The following is an 18,843-nucleotide window of genomic DNA, read 5'->3' on the forward strand; positions in this document are numbered from 1 at the left end:
GCGTTTAACTGTTCTTTGTCATCTGCACTTTGTACAGGCTGAATGAAATAAAGAAATAAAGCCACTTGTCAGAAAAAACAAACTCCAGTCTGCAGCTGAATTTATATAGTACAAGTTATACTCCCCACCTATTTTTAAATCATGATTTATTTCAAATATTATAACGAAAAAAACATGCAAAGAAAGGTTTTTTTTTGGTCCCCAGACCACCAAGGCCTGCAATAGACAACCGTTCAAATAAGTTTTATTGTATGATCTGTTTGTGCTGGATGCTCTTCTGTAACTGGGATTTGAACCCCAGACCACTCAACACTTAAATGGATGGTAATTTTTGTTACTCTTAGAAAATAGACAAAGTGCATCAGCTTTCAAAGCTGTGGATCATAGTAATGATATTGTAATGTGCAACAAAGTTAGTTGTAACTTTTTGTCATATTATTTCTTTAATTAACATGCAACACAAACGTTGTTTCATATCCATTTTATGAATCATGGACTTCTTAATCTCATTATAGGAAATCATTGTTTACATATGCTGGGATCCATATACAATAAAAAGTCTAGCTTTCCCCCCTGCTAGATTAAGGCTTTTAATTAACAGTGGGCCTTTATATCTAGTCTGCAAATGTCACAACTGTTACACTTATCATTTTCCACTAAAGCTAATTTATGTAGTTTGGGATTTAAAACCAATTCATTATTAATGCGTATTGTTACTATTTAAAAAAAAATATATACACACTATATCATTTAAAAAAAAATAAAAACACACCAATAATGAATTGGTTGTAAATCCAAAACTACACAAATACATATATATATATATATATATATTCTGAGAAAACAGACGGGTCACAGCTGTAAAAAAAACCAACAACAACGGTTTTTTTTAATGGCCAACAAAGTTTACAGTAAGTTGTTATTTCTTCGGGATGCATCCAACCTCCACATGAACAGCGACGCTGTCGCCTCTGCAGGTTGCATGAGACAGTTGGAGAGCAGCGGTGATGTTTGCGGTGTTGTGCACGCGCAGCGCCGCAGTGTATAGGCTGGCTGTCTCGCGGAGAGCAGCCGCTGAGGCGGTGCTTGACAGCAGCGAGCCGCTCTCTCTCGCTCTCTCTCGCTCTCTCCCTCTCTCTCTCTCTTTCTCTCTCTCTCTCTCTCTCTCTCTCTCTCTCTCTCTCTCTCTCTCTTCACTCTCCGCTCCGCACTACTTCTCAGCTCCCTCTCCGCCGAACCGGCCGCCTCCATTTAAAGTTAACGGACACTTTGCCTCCCGAGAGCAGGATCCCCCCCTTCTACCGGAGGGTTTTCCAGTGACGGGCAGCAGGCGGAGAAACGTGCGTGAAAAAGGTAAAAGAGGGACAACAAACGCGTCCGGACTGGTATTGATTCAAGTTTGACTGCAGCTCCTGAACGCTTCTTCAGCTGCACACAGACGAGACGGGCTCGTTTCGGCGTCTTGTTATTTCTCGCGAATGTGTCTTTAAAAAGAATAGGGGGGGGGAGAAAAACCCAGATATGCATGCCAGGCACCAGATGCATGATTTGAAATTAGGTATATGTAATAAGAGAGTAATTCACTGAACAGAGTCAGATCCATTGTATGTTGATTCCAGCCTGCTGCCATTCGAAATCGTCATACCCAGCAAGCATAATTCTAGTTCCCTCTGTCTTGTGTGTCATGATTGATCAGGCTGCTTGAGTTACCTGCTGGGAACGATACAGTCTCAGCCTATTTACAGAGAGCAATCCATCTCTCTGAGCACCGAGCTGTTATTTCAACTGTCTGGAGACACATTGGAGTACAGAAGTCCACTGATTATGTTTGGATTGACAATTACACTTTGCAGCTGAAAGCACCTCATGCACTTTGAGCAATGCATTTATTGTTTTACTGACCCGGTTGTGATATGATCTTATCTGTATGACCTCTATCTGAGATTACCATTGTTCCTGCAGGTGCTTCATACCAGAGGTGCCAGTGGATTGTCATGTAAAATACCTTGTTTTCAGTGCTTGGGACGGCATGTATGGCGTGAAGTAGATGATAGTGGGCGTTGGTGGGTGCTGTCACTCCTCTGTGGTGATTGTTTACAGCAGAAAGCTCCACTTTCACTGCTGTTTGACTGCAAAGGCTGAGTGGATCGTGAGTATGGCGAGTCCTCATTTGGACAGGAAAAACACAATGCTTAATCAGGTTTGGGGGCTTTTCCCTGGTTTCCGTCTCTTCCTGATTCGCGTGTTGTGTCAAGGGCAGGGTTTGTTTTGTTTTTGTTGTTTGTTTTAAAAGCAGGGGAGTCTCCCTGGTCCTCATTTGTTTGTTGCTGAAGGAAGGTTTTCAGGCACAGGCGATCAATACTCAGGGCAAGTCAATTGTGCTGCTGTTAATGTTTACATCTGAGGCTAGGGGGGGTTTCCATCAGTTCAGGCCATTTTGGTGAAATAGTTTCTGACTGTTTACAGTTGTCTCCTTTATTTCCCTCTTTTTTTTTGTTTATCATCACACCGAGCCTGATTGTCATTGACACACTATTAACATCCTGTAACCCATAACATCACTTACTTTCCTCTATATCTGAGGAGGCCCAGAGCAGAGAATGAGTGGAGAATACTGCGTCATTTTAGTTCAGATCATTTAAAAGTGTGAGTGATTATCAGTTCCATTGATATATCAGTGGGCGAGCCTGGCAAGACTCTGTTGGTTCGTGCAAACGTAACACTATAACATCAATGTGGCTGTTATTTGACAGTGTGCAGCCCTCACAAGTCTGGACAGGTTTGAGGGTTGGTTTTTTTTTTTGGTTTTTTCTCCCCGAGAGCGTCATGGTGTTCTACAAGGCTGCCTCCACAAAAAAGCTATTATATAAGTCACATTCAAGTCTGAACTCAGAGTGATAGGCTGTCCTCACTTTGAAGCTGGGGAGCGAGTGGAGCCTCGCCTACATTTTCCAAGAAATCTGTGATTCATACTGTCATGAATGTCTTTTGTTTCCTTTTCAGTTTTTCTGTTTTTTATAAAAATTAATTTACAATCCATATCCATTGTGTTAATTTTGTATTAGACTGAACTGGTAGTTTGCATACCACCCATTTCTTTAAATATCGCTATGTTGTCGTAGAAGAAGGAAGCCCTGTTTGTACAGCTGTGATGGTGCAATGGTTTTAAAACTATTACGTAACTGCCACAACAATAACGTCAAGTATTTTCTGCATTGAGTGTCCTTTTAAGACAGTTTAGTGACACAATTGTGTCAATGAAACAAACGGTGTTGGAATAACTTTATTAATTTCTGGTCCCGATGAGCCGCCGTCCTGCATGTTTTACTTCAACACACTGTTAATGGCCAGTTTTGTTTTGTTTTTTTGTCTGGGGCTTGCTGATATTAAGTCCACTGGAGTTTTTTTTAGCAGGGAAAAAAAATTAAAATAAAAAAACAACCCTAAAACTTACAGGATTGAGGCCAATCAGGATCAGGATCTGACTGCAGTACATGAGGAGATGTGAAGAATAACAGTGGGAGTCGTGGATACCAGCTGTAAGCCCCACAAGGCAAAGAAATGTGAAGGATTGTTTTTCTTTCTCTCTCTGAAAGTTTTCTGATAGCGTTTTTTTTTTTTTTAGCTCTGGGCTTAACCTGCAATGTGACCCCGCAGACAAACAGACCATTTATAGTGAGGGTGTATTCCCATGTTAATGCGATGAGTCACAGTAGTATCTGCATGTTGAACGCAGTTTATGCGTGGCCTCTGGTTCTGAGGGCAAAACGAGACCGGTGGTGTGGGAGGAGGTGCGAGCAGAAGGGGGGGGGGGGGACTCCCAGCTAATGACCGGGCTCCCCTTCCCCGGAGCCGGCTGCCTCCCCCTCAGCCTCGCGGGCCCTCCTACCTGTTAGTCACCCATGGCAGCAGCTGATGGAGGGAAACACTTTCCATAGCAACTGAGCATGTCTGTCCTTCTCCGTCGTTGCCCTCATGCAATCCGCACACACACACACACACACTTCAGCCAGGAGAGCTGTTGTAGTTTCACAAGGGAAACAAATACCCGGCATTTCATGTAGATTTCGCTCTCTTCAAAAGAAGCTGCGCAGTGTTTTCCAACCACAGCGTGACGGAGTCAGTGACTTACACCCTGCAAGGGTTGCAAAACAGCCGATTTCCTTGACACAAGGCGTGGGCGTCATGACAGCTTGCACAAACATTCGCCTGCATGGAAAAAGGTCATCCCCAAGTATACCTTGAAATTATTCTTGTTGGCAGAGTCGTTTTATGGCTGTTGACAATTCGTACATTAAATCAGAATCCATAATTAAACTTCTGTGGAGGAAAAGGCCAAGTAAATCATTTTTTTTTTTTTATTGTACAAGCTGCTTGCACCGGAGAATTTCACTTGAGTACTCAGAAGACTGAAGTGCCAGCCTCTGAAGAGATGTGTTTAGAAAAGTGGACGCACTGCTGCCAACTACTTTTCACCATTATGTTTCTTTTTTTTTTCATCGGGCCACCAGTGATGCTGCACTTTTGTTGCGCGTCTGCTAAGAATATGTTGCACCGTTTACGTTACGGTCATCATACCTCACGCTGTCTGTCAGATCCAAGTGCATCACCCTGACGGATGGCTGACGAACCCCTGTGGGGCCACTTTTAAATCTTTCTTGTGTCTTTCCAGCGGAGACTTGTGCACATAAATGTTTCTATAAGGAGACATAAACACTTCCCTCATAAAGCCTTGGACATCTAACGTCATCCCGGCAGTGAACACCGCGACCTTAACGACAGCATTTAGTCATGTGGTCTTGTATTAAGTCCTAACAAGCTTTTCAGATTCTCGAAACCTCCTGAAATATTTATGCTCGCTTCGGTAAGCTCATTTAGTCGGTGCCAGTGTTTTTCAGAAGTCCATTCAATGCTTGTGAGCGCTGACCACCGGCTCAGTGTATATTCCACTATTCATCTCCTCTCCCAGTAAATGGAGTGCTCCTTCCTGTGCGTCGTGTTCTGACTGGTCCTGATTCCCACTCTGCCTCATGCATGCAAATCATTATCTAATCAGGAAGTGAGGAATCAGATTACTCAGATAGGCTCAAGATCTTGTTGAACCAGACAATAATGATGATGACACCCAGTTGGTAAGGAGATGGAAGAGAACGAAGAAAAAAAAAAGTATCATGCTGCTCATGTCATCAGGCTCCTCTGCAGAGGAAAAACGACAAACAGGAGGTACCTAAAATAACTGGTGTTTTATGTATGAATAAACTCAGAAGCCTATTTTCAGTTTATTTATATGACAAGTGTTTGAAGAGAGGGGTCCGGGTCGTATTTCTAAAATAAACAGTTGTGAGGCTGTAATCTGGTGATCAGTAGCAGATGGCTTTTCACGATTCCTTCATGTGTCACTTCGCTGTCGATACAGACCTGGCCCACCTAATCGGCTGCATAAACACAACTGCTAGGCAACGCTGCTGACCTTTTGAGGGAATTAAGTGAGGACAGTGTGAACCTTTCAGAGTCCAAAGTGAGCAAATGGATCCAAATCACACTGGGGCAGTGGGTGTTATTTCACACGATTTCATCTCTTTCTCCTTTTTCCTTTTGCTTTGAAGTACCCAGGTTTTCTGTTCATCGCCGGCAGCTGTCACCCATACCTGCACAGGCTGCTCTTTAATGTGCGATAACACCTGTGGACAACAGTGTGAACAACACGTTTCCAGTGAGGGCCTTTTCATCCTGCTGGAACTGAAAAATCACCTTTTACTGCCTTTCACTCGGTGTCCGCGCAGTTCGTAATGTAATGCTTGTGATAGAAAGCTTCACGAGATTGATACTGTGTGGATTTAACTCTTAAGCGCCGCATATTTTCCCCTTCTATTTTAAACGTTCCCCCCCACCTCATAATTCCTCTTTTAACAATCATGTCAGTAAGTGGGTAATTATCAGAATTGCTTCTTGTTGTTGGTTTCAAGCCAAAGAGTTGCGCTTAATGGCATTTTTCATCGTATTACTGCTGACCATTTTCCAAGATAGGGGTGGAATTTATTACTCTGGATCTATCTTTGCCGTTTTCCGTTCCTGCCTTTCACCGCACTTTAGTTTCCATTTCCAACAAGCAATAAAGTCAATTAGCAGCCTATTTGAACTTTCTTCACATGCATACTCCAAGAGAGTGGCGTCAAAGATGCATTTACTGTCTTCAAATGTCCATCATTGCTTTGTGATAATGGAAGTGAAGTGCAGCTTGATTGAAAGTCTGCAATGCATTTCCTCCCAATGGTAAAGTCATTCAGAGAAAACCTTGCTGTGGCTGGGGCAGGCTATTGATACAAATTTATGAGATACACAGGCAAAATATTTCCGGATGTGTCCCGTAGCTTTTTGCATAAGCCAAGAAAAAAAAAAAAAAAAGGTTAGGCACATTTTTGGTAAAGAAGTGTTATGTGGGTTAACTTGAGGGATTTGTGAACGCATGTCCTGGTTTAACTTCTGTCCATCTGCTGCACGTCCTTCCTCTGCTCTCTTTTTTCCCATATTGGGTTTTAACTCGAGTACGGGCAGAACTAAGGCATACTGAGTCTCTGGTGTGTTTTAAATCACAGCAGAAAACTTTTGAGAGCTGTGTCATCTTCATTTTATATCATTCTTATTGTCTTTTCTCACCATTTAAACACGTTCAGTGAAGCAGGGCAGCAGATTTTCTTTTATTAAAAAAAAAAAAAAAAAAAAAAAAAGGCAAATGTCTACCTTTCTGCTTTTATCATAAATCACATAATTAACATTGTGTGTCCCAAGTTGAGCAAAAGCGGAACCTGAGTAACAAACAACGCAGCACCAAAGAATCGTCAGAATCCTCCTCCATTATGTGTTATAACACACCTACCAAATGTTCGTCCAGACCTCTTGCTTCAGCCTTCAGAACAACGTGCTCGGACGATTTTCGTTGCAATTACGAGCAGCTTTTCTGTGTCACATTTAGATTTCATGCTGACTTTCATTCTTGTTTGACATTTAAGCCTCTTCCTCTTGTTTGAAGGGGAGGCCCCTTGACAATCCAGTTTGGTTAAAATTAAGATCGCCACAAACAATTATTGTTTATATGTGCTTTTTAACATCCAAAACGAATCCAAAACACTATATTAGGTATTATCTGGACACGATATGGGCCAGTGACTATGGAAAAAGATTTTGAGTGGAGGAAATCCCAAGAGTCGAGGTATCATGGGTATCTTCAGTCTGACATCATTTCTGCTACATTCTTGGCCCAGATCCTTGAGCTCCTCAAATGTTTTGATGGTGGGGGATCAAAAACAAATACAACATGCTGGTGTGAGTACACACTTTTCTTTCTCTTTTTTTTGCACAGCAGTAAAGCTGCATTTCAGAAGGCGACGTCAGTGGAAAATAGAATTCAGACAGTAGGTTCATGCAAACGTGGACCAGCTTCACTTGCATTGATGGCAACGATTATTCTCTCTGTCTCTCTCTCTCTCATTCTCGTGGACATTTTCACATTTGTGTTGGTGCTTCGCACAAACTTTGGCAGTTCAGCGTGAGCCTGACTGTCGACAGTCATGGATTTTTTTTATTTTTCCACAGTGCGGGATGGAAGACGCTGTCTTTGCTTGCAGCCACGCTTTTATGTTTTACAAAGAGGCAGGCTGCTGTGCACCCACCTTCTCTTTTCTCTCCATCTATTTCTCACTGTTTGTCTCGCTGGTACACAGGCAGGCAGTTAGTGGAGAAGCAGGCACCATGTCCACCCCCACAAACCCAGAGGTGAAGGAACTGAACCCTGTCGACTTTATCCAGCTACAACAGTACATTGAATGTGAGTACAGACAAGCAAAGCGAGCGGGCAGGCATCTTTCTCAGCGCTTAACACCCCCCCCCCTCCCCCCCCCTCTCTCTTCTACTTCCACTACCACCCACACACACTCATTTACACTCACAGTTTCTCATATCTCGAGGAGGTTGCAGACTACCACATTGTCTTTTTTTTGTTTGTTTTGTTTTGTTTTATTTGTTTTACTGCATGCAAACATTTTACTGCTCTCTTAATGAACTAAATCGATTTAATAAACATGGGTTGAAATTGATGACACACAGAAGAGGAAATAAATGTGTATCCCTGTGTGACCTCTGTGTCTTTACTTCCAGACTGCAGCTTGAAGGTGAAAGACGTGCTGAGGGAATTTGATGCAGATGGCAGGCTGGCCCGACACAGACACGGAGAGGTGAGGTGACGGTGTGTCCTGCTGCTCACAGTCAAGTCCTCTCCTCTAAAAACAGACCCACCGCTCAATCTGCTGCAAAACGTACCACAGATGAGAACCACTGATCCCAGCATAGCTGTTCTGTGTGAAATGAGAATCTGATGCATGCGTAGTAGGCAGTTACTAATTGTCATTTGCTGAATAATTGGATTCAGACCCCATTGATCACGTTGACTGAGCCGTCCATGAAATATCTTTGAGCTCGACTGCAAATGTAAATTACCTCCTCAGAAAATGCCCACGCAGCAAGACATCATTGAACAGTGCATTGGCTGCCCTCATGCAGTATAAAGCTCGAATGTGATTGAAACAGGTTGTTCCAATACTCAAACGTCAGCCAACTAAACAAGATGCATTAACTTTGTAGGAATTTTTGGCTACATTCAATTTAATCAGGTAATAGAAAGGCTTTTTGTTCCAACGGATGAATATGCACATCCAGGTGCAAGTAGCAGGTAACAGCGATCAACATTTTACTTTTTTTTTTCTTTATATTGTTGTCAGTGATGGTGTTTTCAGAACAGTGACGCATTTCCCTCGGTCTTACCCTCAGCTTCCTTTTGTCCTTTCCATTTCTGATCTGGCTGCCTTGCTGTGACATTATTTATTACTGGGGCAGCTCTGCAGGGTATCAGCCAGGGAATTGGAATACTATCAAGAAGAAATGGGTTTGTGGTTCACCATTACCGAGGGACTGCTGCTTGTTAGCCCTGCAGTGCATTCTCATGTGAGAAACACAGATACTGTGCCAGACAGAGGGACTGAGATCTGCCTGTTTTATGCCTTTTGTTACATGAAAAGCCTGCAATCATTCCAATTGTGGAGACATATTTTTACATATGAATTATGTCTCTGAGCAGCAGGCCTTTCAACCCTCACTGAGCATAATTGTATGATACTTCAAAAACCAGGGTTTTTTTTCCCTCTGTGAAATCAAAATTTGTCAACTACAAGATGCCAGTAATGTGATCATCATCTTCCCTTATTTTTAGAAATGAATTTTAAAGAATGCAGAAGTCGACAAGCACACACCAAAAAGCAGACACTGCAGCCTGTTATTGTAGCATTTCTCTGAAACGGCGTAAACAAAACCGGCCTCTCCCATTCATGTTGTACCAGTGCATCAATGAAGAGGGCTTTCGTCTGTTCCTGAAGACTTATTTAGAAGTGGAGGACTTCCCTGTGGATCTCTGCCAGCGACTCTTCCGCTCCTTCCAAAACTCTGAACCCACCCAGGAAGACAGCAACAGTGAGATTATATACACACACACACACACACCCTGTGTTCACACAACTCACTGCCTCCACACTACTTTGCAGCGGGCGTTTATCAATTTATGCCATGGCCTATTTGGCATGTATTCATTTATCACCACATGCCTGTTTTTGCTGATATGGTAGTATTCACAGCCCCCGCTCCGTCTCTGCTCCATCTCCCCTGCAGAAGAGGTCTTCCTGAAGGATGTTTCATGTTACTTCTCGCTGCTGGAGGACGGCCAGCCCAGAGACAAGCTCGAGTGTGAGTCCTTTGTTCCATGTCTGCCCAAAACAAAGCGAACGTTGTCTTGGTCCAACACTTCCACTTTCATTTCCATTTTCTCTCCAGTTGCTTTCCGGCTTTATGACAGGGATGGCAACGGGGTCCTTGACAGCTCAGTAAGTTGCCAGCGAAATGTTTAAAGCTTTTATCCCGACACCATGATTGCATGATACCAATCATTACACAAGTCATTTGTTATTTGTTTAATCAGGAAGTGGATCGGATTATAGCTCAGATGATGCATGCTGCAGAATACCTCGACTGGGATGTGTCAGAGCTCAAGCCGGTAAGTCCCAGACACTACCACTCTGAATGTCCCACAAACACATGAAAGCCTACACGTTCTGTACTTTGAGTCCTGTTACTACAGTCAATATATGCACCGATAGACTGACTTATTTACACAAGATTTCCTTGGTGCTTATGTACAAGGGTTCATGAGATGATAAGCTTCCCTATATATATAGAATTCACAAATTCCCACGCGTGTGTAGTTACAAAACATGTGGCCCTTTTTAACTAATCGAAATGTGTGCACTGATTGGATAATAACAACTGATGTCATTCCATCAGGTACTGAAGGACATGATGACTGCGATTGATGCTGACAGCAGCGGCACAGTGTCTCTGGAAGAGTGGGTAGAGGGAGGCATGAACAACGTTCCCCTGCTGGTCCTGCTGGGTCTGAAGGTACTTCAGTAGCAGGATATATATTTTTTCATTAAGTGTTCGCTCCAACCGGCAAACTCAGGTATATTTCATTCTTTATAGCAGGTGTCGCAGAAAGCGGTAGCTGCTCTCATGAAACCCTGGCCTTTCGTGCCGCACCCTTTTTCCCTTTCGCTCCTCCTTTCGTGTTTGTTGAGGGCCTTTTTGCCGACTCAGTGCTACAGGGCGTGGTAATTTTATCCCTTCTCATGCGAACTCTGCACCATCAGAATGCTCCAGTGTTTTACATTCAGTCGGCACAATCTCGGTGCTTGCATAAAACGGCAATCATCGGCGCTATTGTGCCGTATTTGCCTAAAAGACGTGATTCTTTTCAATATGTTTAGCCTGCAAGAGAATGGTTTTGTATAATGGGTGTTGTTTAATGTGTCACCACAAATGTAAAAAGCCACTTACGGCCTGTGAGCTGGTCCACTGTGTTCAGCTAAAACCATGAACTAGACTCTGTTACTGGGTTTGGCCTGCACAACAATGCTTGGGACTTCCCCTCGGGCTATTTCTAGCCACCAATGGACATTTGAAGCCTGGGGTGCATGAATTCAGCCCCCTCGCAGTTACTCTGGGCTGCTTTTGCAGGCTGCCGTCTATGCCTCGTGCGGCAAGTAATAGGCCAATGCGTCATGTCATGAAAAAGGCATTTCTGTGTATAATCTGGATAAGAGCACCGGTCGCTGTGTAAACAGATTGAGAGCAATTTTATAATCTTGTGGTCGGAAAGATTATATTTAGTCTTGATTTGAATTTGCGTGAGGTTGTTAGAGGATGTCATAAGATGTAAAGTCGCTCTGAGGAAAGTTAGATAGATAGATAGATAGATAGATAGATAGATAGATAGATAGATAGATAGATAGATAGATAGATAGATAGATAGATAGATAGATAGATAGATAGATAGATAGATAGATAGATAGATAGATAGATAGATAGATAGATAGATAGATAGATAGATAGATAGATAGATAGATAGATAGATAGATAGATAGATATATAGATAGATAGATAGATAGATAGATAGATAGATAGATAGATAGATAGATAGATAGATGCACAGTATCAAGCTTTTCTAATAGTTTCATGCTTATATTACAGTCTCTGTCATCGTAAAATAAAATTAAAAAAAACCCTTCTCCTTCAACACCCAGATGACGCAGAAGGATGGCCAGCACCTTTGGAGGATGAAACATTTCAATAAGCCTGTTTATTGCAACGTGTGCCAAAGCATGCTGCTGGGTTTGAGGAAGCAGGGACTGTGCTGCACCTGTGAGTACCGGAACTCACCAGCAGAGGGCTACAGCACAATGACAGGATGGCTCAATTGAGGATGAAATATTAGTCGTTTTTTTATGCATCCAGCAAAGTTGGTTATTTTTCTCGAGATTATATGACAGGTGGTTTGTCTATGACGTTGAACAGGCTGCAAGTACACTGTCCACGGACGCTGTGCCAATAGGAACCCGGCTCCGTGCACCAAGACATATGTGAAGTCAAAGAAAGAAACGGGGGTACGTCAGTGTCAGCGTCTCCATGACAACCTCTGTGATGGCCGTCTAAATCTGACTTGGTCCTATGTCAAGAGTGCTCTCCAGAAGGCACTTAAACATGCATCTGACTTTCCAGGTTCCAGCCCACGACTGGGTGAGTGGGAACTGTGACTCGAGGAAGTGTGATAAATGCCAGAAGAAGATCAAGAGCTTTCAGGGCTTAACAGGCAAACACTGTGTGTGGTGCCACACGATGGTAAGGAAACATCCCTGCTTTCACTGGCTAAACCTTAACTGGTTTTTAAAGGCCTGTATAATTACACGGAATAGATAAGTAATGTGGTGGGTCTGCTGTAATGTTTGCACTTTGGTTTTCACTTCCTCTGGATACCATTGTGTTTTTCTGGTTTTCAAATGTGGCATACTTGTTCGGCTTCCTATTTTTTTTTTTGACACAAGTCCAATTTTATCTCAGGGTAAAACTCCAAACAACGACTCTGACGTCCATAGACTACATTTATATCCATGACAACAATGAAACGAGTCATCAAGCCAGGACATTAATGAAATATGTTTCAACTTTTTGTATTCTCCCTTGATGCTGTAAATGCCTCCCCTGCACCGTCGAGGTCTCTTAAGTAAGCATCTCATTACATTGTTAAAAGCTTTGTACAGTTCCTACAAGGTACCTTTGACCACAAGCATGTCTTTCTAGTTGTGCGAACCTTTCATCGCCTCTCCTGTCTTCTAACATTTTATATAATCGGGGAAAAACATCTTCAAAGACATAAAATCCAATTCCGTCAGTAATCACTTTTGCTCTAACAGTTTATGTAATGTGTGATCTTTTTTTTTTTTTGTGGATGTTTTACAGCGTCATGATGAATGTGCGGAGCAAGAGCCAACAGAGTGTACATGTGGGCCACTCAGAGACCATATCCTGCCTCCATGGGCCATATATCCCATCATAAAGGTACAAAATCATCCTCGGGCACATGTACAGTACAAACAGAGCCTGTCACACCAACACACAACACACAACATCGGCTCAGAGGGGTTTCTTGATAAAAAAACAAAAAACAAAAACCTAAAGCATGGTATTGCATTTTTCTTTCAAAAGGAGAGACCGAATAATGTAAAGAATGGCTGCTCAGCGTCAACGGATGACAGCGAGCTCAACACTACTCCCGATGGACAAGTGCTTCAGGTATCACTCTTAACAGTGCAGCATGATGAGTGTTATAATTACAGAATGAACGTGTTATATCCTGGTTATAATAACTAAAACCTATTTGTTAACCAACAGATCAACCCTGTGCAAAACACCCATCCTCTTCTCGTGTTTGTTAATCCGAAGAGTGGTGGTAAGCAGGGAGAGAGGTGAGCTCAAATGGAATTTATCTGATATAAAAATCTGTTTGTTGGGGGGGGGGGGGGGGTTGTTATTGTTTTTTTTTAATACATGCACTTGCAAATGGCTTATTTTATGTACTTTCAGGGTCCTGCGTAAATTTCAGTACTTACTAAATCCTCGGCAAGTATACAACCTTTCGAATGGCGGCCCTGGACCAGGGTAGGTAAAACATCAGGCTTCCTGTATTTTCTGAACTATCCCAGAACAATTTGTCCTGTATACTCAAAAATACAGTAAACTCATATTTTTTTTAAATGCAGATTTTTTTATTTTTTTTTTAAGTTAAGCCAAGTAAAGAATTTTAAATACACAGACTCTCACATGGAGGCTTTATTAGTATACACATGGACAGCCGTACACAGACACACTAACAACATCCAGATGGCTTGTTGTTAACCTGGTTATAAGATCACTCCACATTTTCAGGCTTATATTAGTGAAACAGCCTGGTCTTGTAGTCTAATCAATACAAGTAATCACCAAAAACTCCATCTTCTTCTTTGTTAACTATTTAATCTGCCATTCCCCTTATTGGAAACAGACAAATGCTTCAGTTTTCAGTTTCTGACACCTAATATGATGACTGTTTTTTTCTGTTATCACCTTTTTAAGAGCAGGTTGTCTCTCAGTTGGGAGGTTGAAGGTTCAATCTCTCATATGCTGAAATGTCCTTGAGCAAGACACTAAACAAAAAAAGAAAACAAAAAAAACCCGAACTTCTAACACTGTGAATGTCACGAACAATGTAACGCTGTGAAATCAGAGGAACAGTGCATTATGAGCAAAATCAATTTGTCTTCCACTCCATCTGTTCGATGAAGTCTTGTTATAGTGTTTTGTTTTTTGCCTTTCAGCCTAAGTTTCTTCAGAAACCTGCAGAATTACAGGATCCTGGTGTGCGGAGGAGATGGTACAGTCGGCTGGATTCTCGATGCAATCGGTGAGACTGTTGGTCAAAGCTCCGCGAAAAAGGCACATGCGAAATCCATTGTCTTATGCGCTTTCATTTTCCTCCATTCTGTTTCTCACATTAAGACAAGGCCAATCTGCTGGCGAGGCCACCCGTGGCCGTGCTTCCTCTGGGCACCGGAAATGACCTGGCGCGGTGTCTGCGTTGGGGAGGAGGTGAGAAACAACTCATGAAAGGAGTGAAATGGTTATAATGATCTATTTTGTTGACGCAAGACCTCCGGATGCATTTCAGAAATGGAGGACATTTCAGCAAAACAACTCCAAATGTCTTTGCGATTCATTTTTTGCACTGAAGCCACCCACTTACATGATTTCCTTTATTCGCGTTTGCAGGCTATGACGGCGAGGACCTGAGTCGTATCCTGAAAGACATCGAGGGGAGCTCTCAGGTGCTGATGGACCGCTGGAGTGTGCAGGTTATCACAGATGAGAACGAGGAGAAGGGCGACCCGGTGCCGTATGAAATCATCAACAACTACTTCTCTATTGGAGTTGTGAGTTTCTCAGAAACACATCACACCAGGGAAAGTGTTTTGTTTTGAATTAGCAGGTTTGGATAATTGCTATGTTGTGTGATGTTGACAGGACGCATCCATTGCCCACCGGTTTCACACAATGAGGGAGAAACATCCCCAGAAATTCAACAGCAGGTATGTGTGTTTATGTAAGACTTTGTTTTTTCGTTTTGTGTTTTTTCAAACAGCGCAACGAATATCACACCTGTGGTTATAAAAATACAGTACAGTTGAAAGAATCATGCCTTTAACAAATGTTGTGCTGAAAACAAGAGCTGGAGGACTGTTTCAATTATCTGTCGTCAGCTTTACTGTTATTCCTACTGTTTGTAATGACTGATTTTTAAGGCTGAATACTAATACTGCTGGTGACAACAGATGTCTGCGGAGTGGGGGGGATGGGGGGGGCACTTGGCTCGCCCTCCCTCTGAAGAGTTGCCTCTGCGAGAAAGGAGGAAATGTTCTGTGAAAATGAAATATCACCCAAATCTGCAAGATGCACTTGTTTTTTTTTTTTCTGTAACTGCAGAATGAAGAACAAGCTGTGGTATTTTGAATTTGCGACTTCAGAAACCATCTCTGCTTCCTGCAAGAAACTGAGCGAGAGCTTAACTATAGAGGTGAGGATGCAGCGCCGGTCGTGCGAGCGCTGCAACTGTGCACTCGAATGTATGACTTTTTAAAGGCAAAGTGAAAAATTAAAGTGTCCCATGAATACTGTAGGAAGGCGCTCACTTTGCTTTATTTGCTCCAGTGTTGTGGCACACCGCTGGATCTCAGCAGCTCGTCCCTGGAAGGAGTTGCTGTCTTAAACATTCCCAGCATGCACGGCGGCTCCAACCTGTGGGGGGAGACCAAAAAGGTGGACACTAAGGGATTGACGAGTCAAGAAGAGCCAGAAGTGATCATCAACCCAGATGTCCTCAAAGTGACTTCTCAAGGTAGCTTCTCTTTGACCTCGATGCCATTTAAAGATTCATGCGTTCTCTTTTACTTACGTAAGTGTTGGATTGGATGTCATGTGTGTGATAAGAAGATTCCTCTTTATTCAATGTTCTACTGCAGCTGTTAAGCTTAAAAAAAAAAAAAATTGCATGTTCCATTCACTAGATTGAATGTTTTGTGTGTGAGGCCTGAATGTGTGATGTTAGAATGTCAAAGCTTTGTTTCTGTTTAAATGTCATGTGAGTACCGTCGGGGCCGTAGGGATGTTATCTCGTGCTCTTGTTTTGTGTTTTGTTTGCATAAGTTCCCTTAAGTTACGGCGCTTTGCATTTTCCATGTAGCACTCAAAGGGTAAATACTGGGCGTAGATCCAGCCTGCAAATGAATGGTAATGGTACTTGTGTCCCCTGAACGCGTAAACAAGCGTCTTTCCAGTCAATTCATATGGATTTAGCTGACGATTTGCACTAATATGTAGATGCATCATATGCATCCAGTAGAGGCAGATTACTAATGTGAGTTGTGTTGACAGATGAAAGCCTCGAATTAACTTATAAGGTAGCTTCTTTCGTCTGATACAAATAATATCTGATCATTAGCAGTGAACCACTGTATTCACAAGCTAATTACACCCTTTCTTGTCTCATTCAAACTCAAAAAAATCCACCATATCACAGTGAGCCACTGCAGTCATTTGACCCCTTGTTCCAAATAAAGATCTAATGATAACCACTGATGAATGGTTTTAAATTGACTATGTACTTTACATGTATCTGGTGATATTTACAGTTTATTCTATTCGATAATGTGCATCCATCTTCGTGTCAGACTGAAGCTCTTCATGTGTCCGTGTCAGATCTCAGCGACCGTCGATTAGAGGTGGTCGGCCTTGAAGGAGCCATGGAGATGGGACAGATATACACCGGCTTCAAGAGTGCAGTGCGGCTCGCGAAGACGTCTCAGATCACCATCAGGTGAGAATCAGCCTCGGAAACACCTTCAAACACATCAGGACTTTTCCACTTAAATGGCACAGAAAGTCCATCGTGCTGCATTTCGTTCATTTCTCTCTCCACTTCACTTGCAGGACAAAAAAAGCGTTACCGATGCAGATTGATGGAGAACCATGGATGCAGCCTCCCTGCACGGTAAGTCGCTGTTTCCTTTCCCTGTTTCATTATTAACTTTTCTTATTTTCAATTCTACAAAAGCCGTGGTTTGACTTGATCATCATGTAACTTACTGGACATTTTGCATTTTATATTTCAGATTCACATCACACACAAGAATCAAGCCTGTATGTTGATGGCACCTCAGGCCAAATCGTCTGGTTTTTTCAACTATAAATAAAGCCAACTGACTAAATGCACAAGTTAAATGTATATAGAGGACTGACACTTTTTCAATAATATCAGTTTGATTGCATATGTTTTAGAATAATTGCATTGTAACAGTCAAAGTTAGGTTAACTGTCTCTGCACATCTGTAACACATAACAGAAGCATGATGGCATGATATGAATTTAAACATTATTGTAAGTTATGTTTGCATTGTGGCAAAGTCATTTCGACCAAATGTATTTTTTTTTTTTTTTTTTTTTTATTAATACCCAACAGTTTTGCTGTCTCAAAGCTTCACAGTCAGTGGAAGTGCTGCTCTGTACGAAACTAAATTAAGGTCAAAGTCAAGTGATTATCATGCTAAAATAACAATATTCAGCTTCATGTGCCTTTCCGAGCTGTCCTCTGTGGTTATGGCTTCGATAGAAGGTATACAGAGCACTGTGTAGGCGTGTGCTTTGAGCGTAGACCATGTAGTACTGCTGTATTATTGCTGTAAAGATGCTCAGAAAACCAGATATGTATTTATGTCAGTTTGAAACCCAAAGTGAAGGAAATAGAGGACTGCGTTTGTCAAATGAAGGTATTTCAATTTTTTTTTATTCATGTCAAATGATACTTGAAAGTGTTGTGAGGAACAGTAAAAGGATAGTTATTGCCAAAAAGTGTGTGTGTGTGTGTGTGTGTGTGTGTGTGTGTGTGTGTGTGTGTGTGTGTGTGTGTGTGTGTGTGTGTGTGTGTGTGCGTGCGTGCGTGCGTGCGTGCGTGCGTGTGTGTGTGTGTGCGTGTGCGTGCTTATGTGAGAAAGAAGGGAGTTCAAATGTGTTCACTTCTGACTTATAATGTGTGTTTTATGAGTAGATTTAAAAATCATTGGTTTAGATGTGTTTAGTCTTTATTTAAATGCTTTATCAGTCATATCAAATCAATATATACGGATGATGTCAATGTAATATGCCTGAAATAACTTCTTGTTTAAAGATTGTAATAAATTATCTGGACTCCAGCTTTACACTTTTTCTCGCCCTTCATTGACTGGCATTTGTTGTTGTAGATATTATTTACAACACAAGGGGGAGACATTCACTTTTCATTTACTGTTGTGGTCCATTGGCTTACACATAATTGTAAGTTCAGTTTCTGGTAAAGAATTTCTATTTATTTATTTTTTTAACTACTCAACTATTGGGTTCATATTTAGTCAGGAAAGTTCCTTTAGACTTCATGTAGATGTAAAACTATCAGCAGCATGTGAAAAAGATTTAAACAACAACAGACATAATTAAACATTACGTAAGAACACAGACATTGGTGGTCACATTTACAAAGAAAGCCTTTTCCCGGTAAACAATTCGAGCTTTATAAACTGTTAAATTATATTATCTTAATTGAAAAGTCCAGAACCTATTAAGAAAATTGCTGAAACCAGTCTTTAAACTGTACATGTGCTCAATAAAGGTCAAACATCTGAATAATAACAACAACTTGAACAGTTTGAACTGCAAACATGTGTGTGTGTGTGTGTGTGTGTGTGTGTTATGTCATTAAAATTAATTGAGCAAACATTGGAGAGGTTGTATTACTTGATAGTATAAACCGAAACTTCCTAAGACGAGTCATTGATCAAAGTCACAAAT

The 18,843-nt window shown here is 41.8% G+C and overlaps 1 protein-coding gene across 1 annotated transcript; it reads left to right on the top strand.

Annotated features, from left to right (window-relative positions):
• The first annotated feature begins 1,224 nt into the window (after positions 1–1,224).
• On the top strand, positions 1,225–18,206 carry dgkaa (diacylglycerol kinase, alpha a). The gene is made up of 24 exons (XM_080497386.1): positions 1,225–1,353; positions 7,722–7,825; positions 8,155–8,231; positions 9,390–9,519; positions 9,715–9,789; positions 9,877–9,926; positions 10,022–10,096; positions 10,384–10,500; positions 11,682–11,799; positions 11,953–12,041; positions 12,157–12,276; positions 12,895–12,993; positions 13,141–13,227; positions 13,327–13,400; positions 13,519–13,593; positions 14,289–14,374; positions 14,470–14,559; positions 14,740–14,900; positions 14,992–15,056; positions 15,451–15,541; positions 15,676–15,862; positions 16,723–16,840; positions 16,954–17,014; positions 17,136–18,206. The coding sequence occupies exons 2-24, from the start codon at positions 7,750–7,752 to the stop codon at positions 17,214–17,216; spliced, it is 2,202 nt and encodes a 733-aa protein (XP_080353512.1). The 5' UTR covers positions 1,225–1,353; positions 7,722–7,749; the 3' UTR covers positions 17,217–18,206.
• Positions 18,207–18,843: the final 637 nt, after the last annotated feature.

Source organism: Blennius ocellaris, assembly GCF_963422515.1.
Source record: "Blennius ocellaris genome assembly, chromosome: 5".
NCBI lineage: Eukaryota > Metazoa > Chordata > Actinopteri > Blenniiformes > Blenniidae > Blennius > Blennius ocellaris.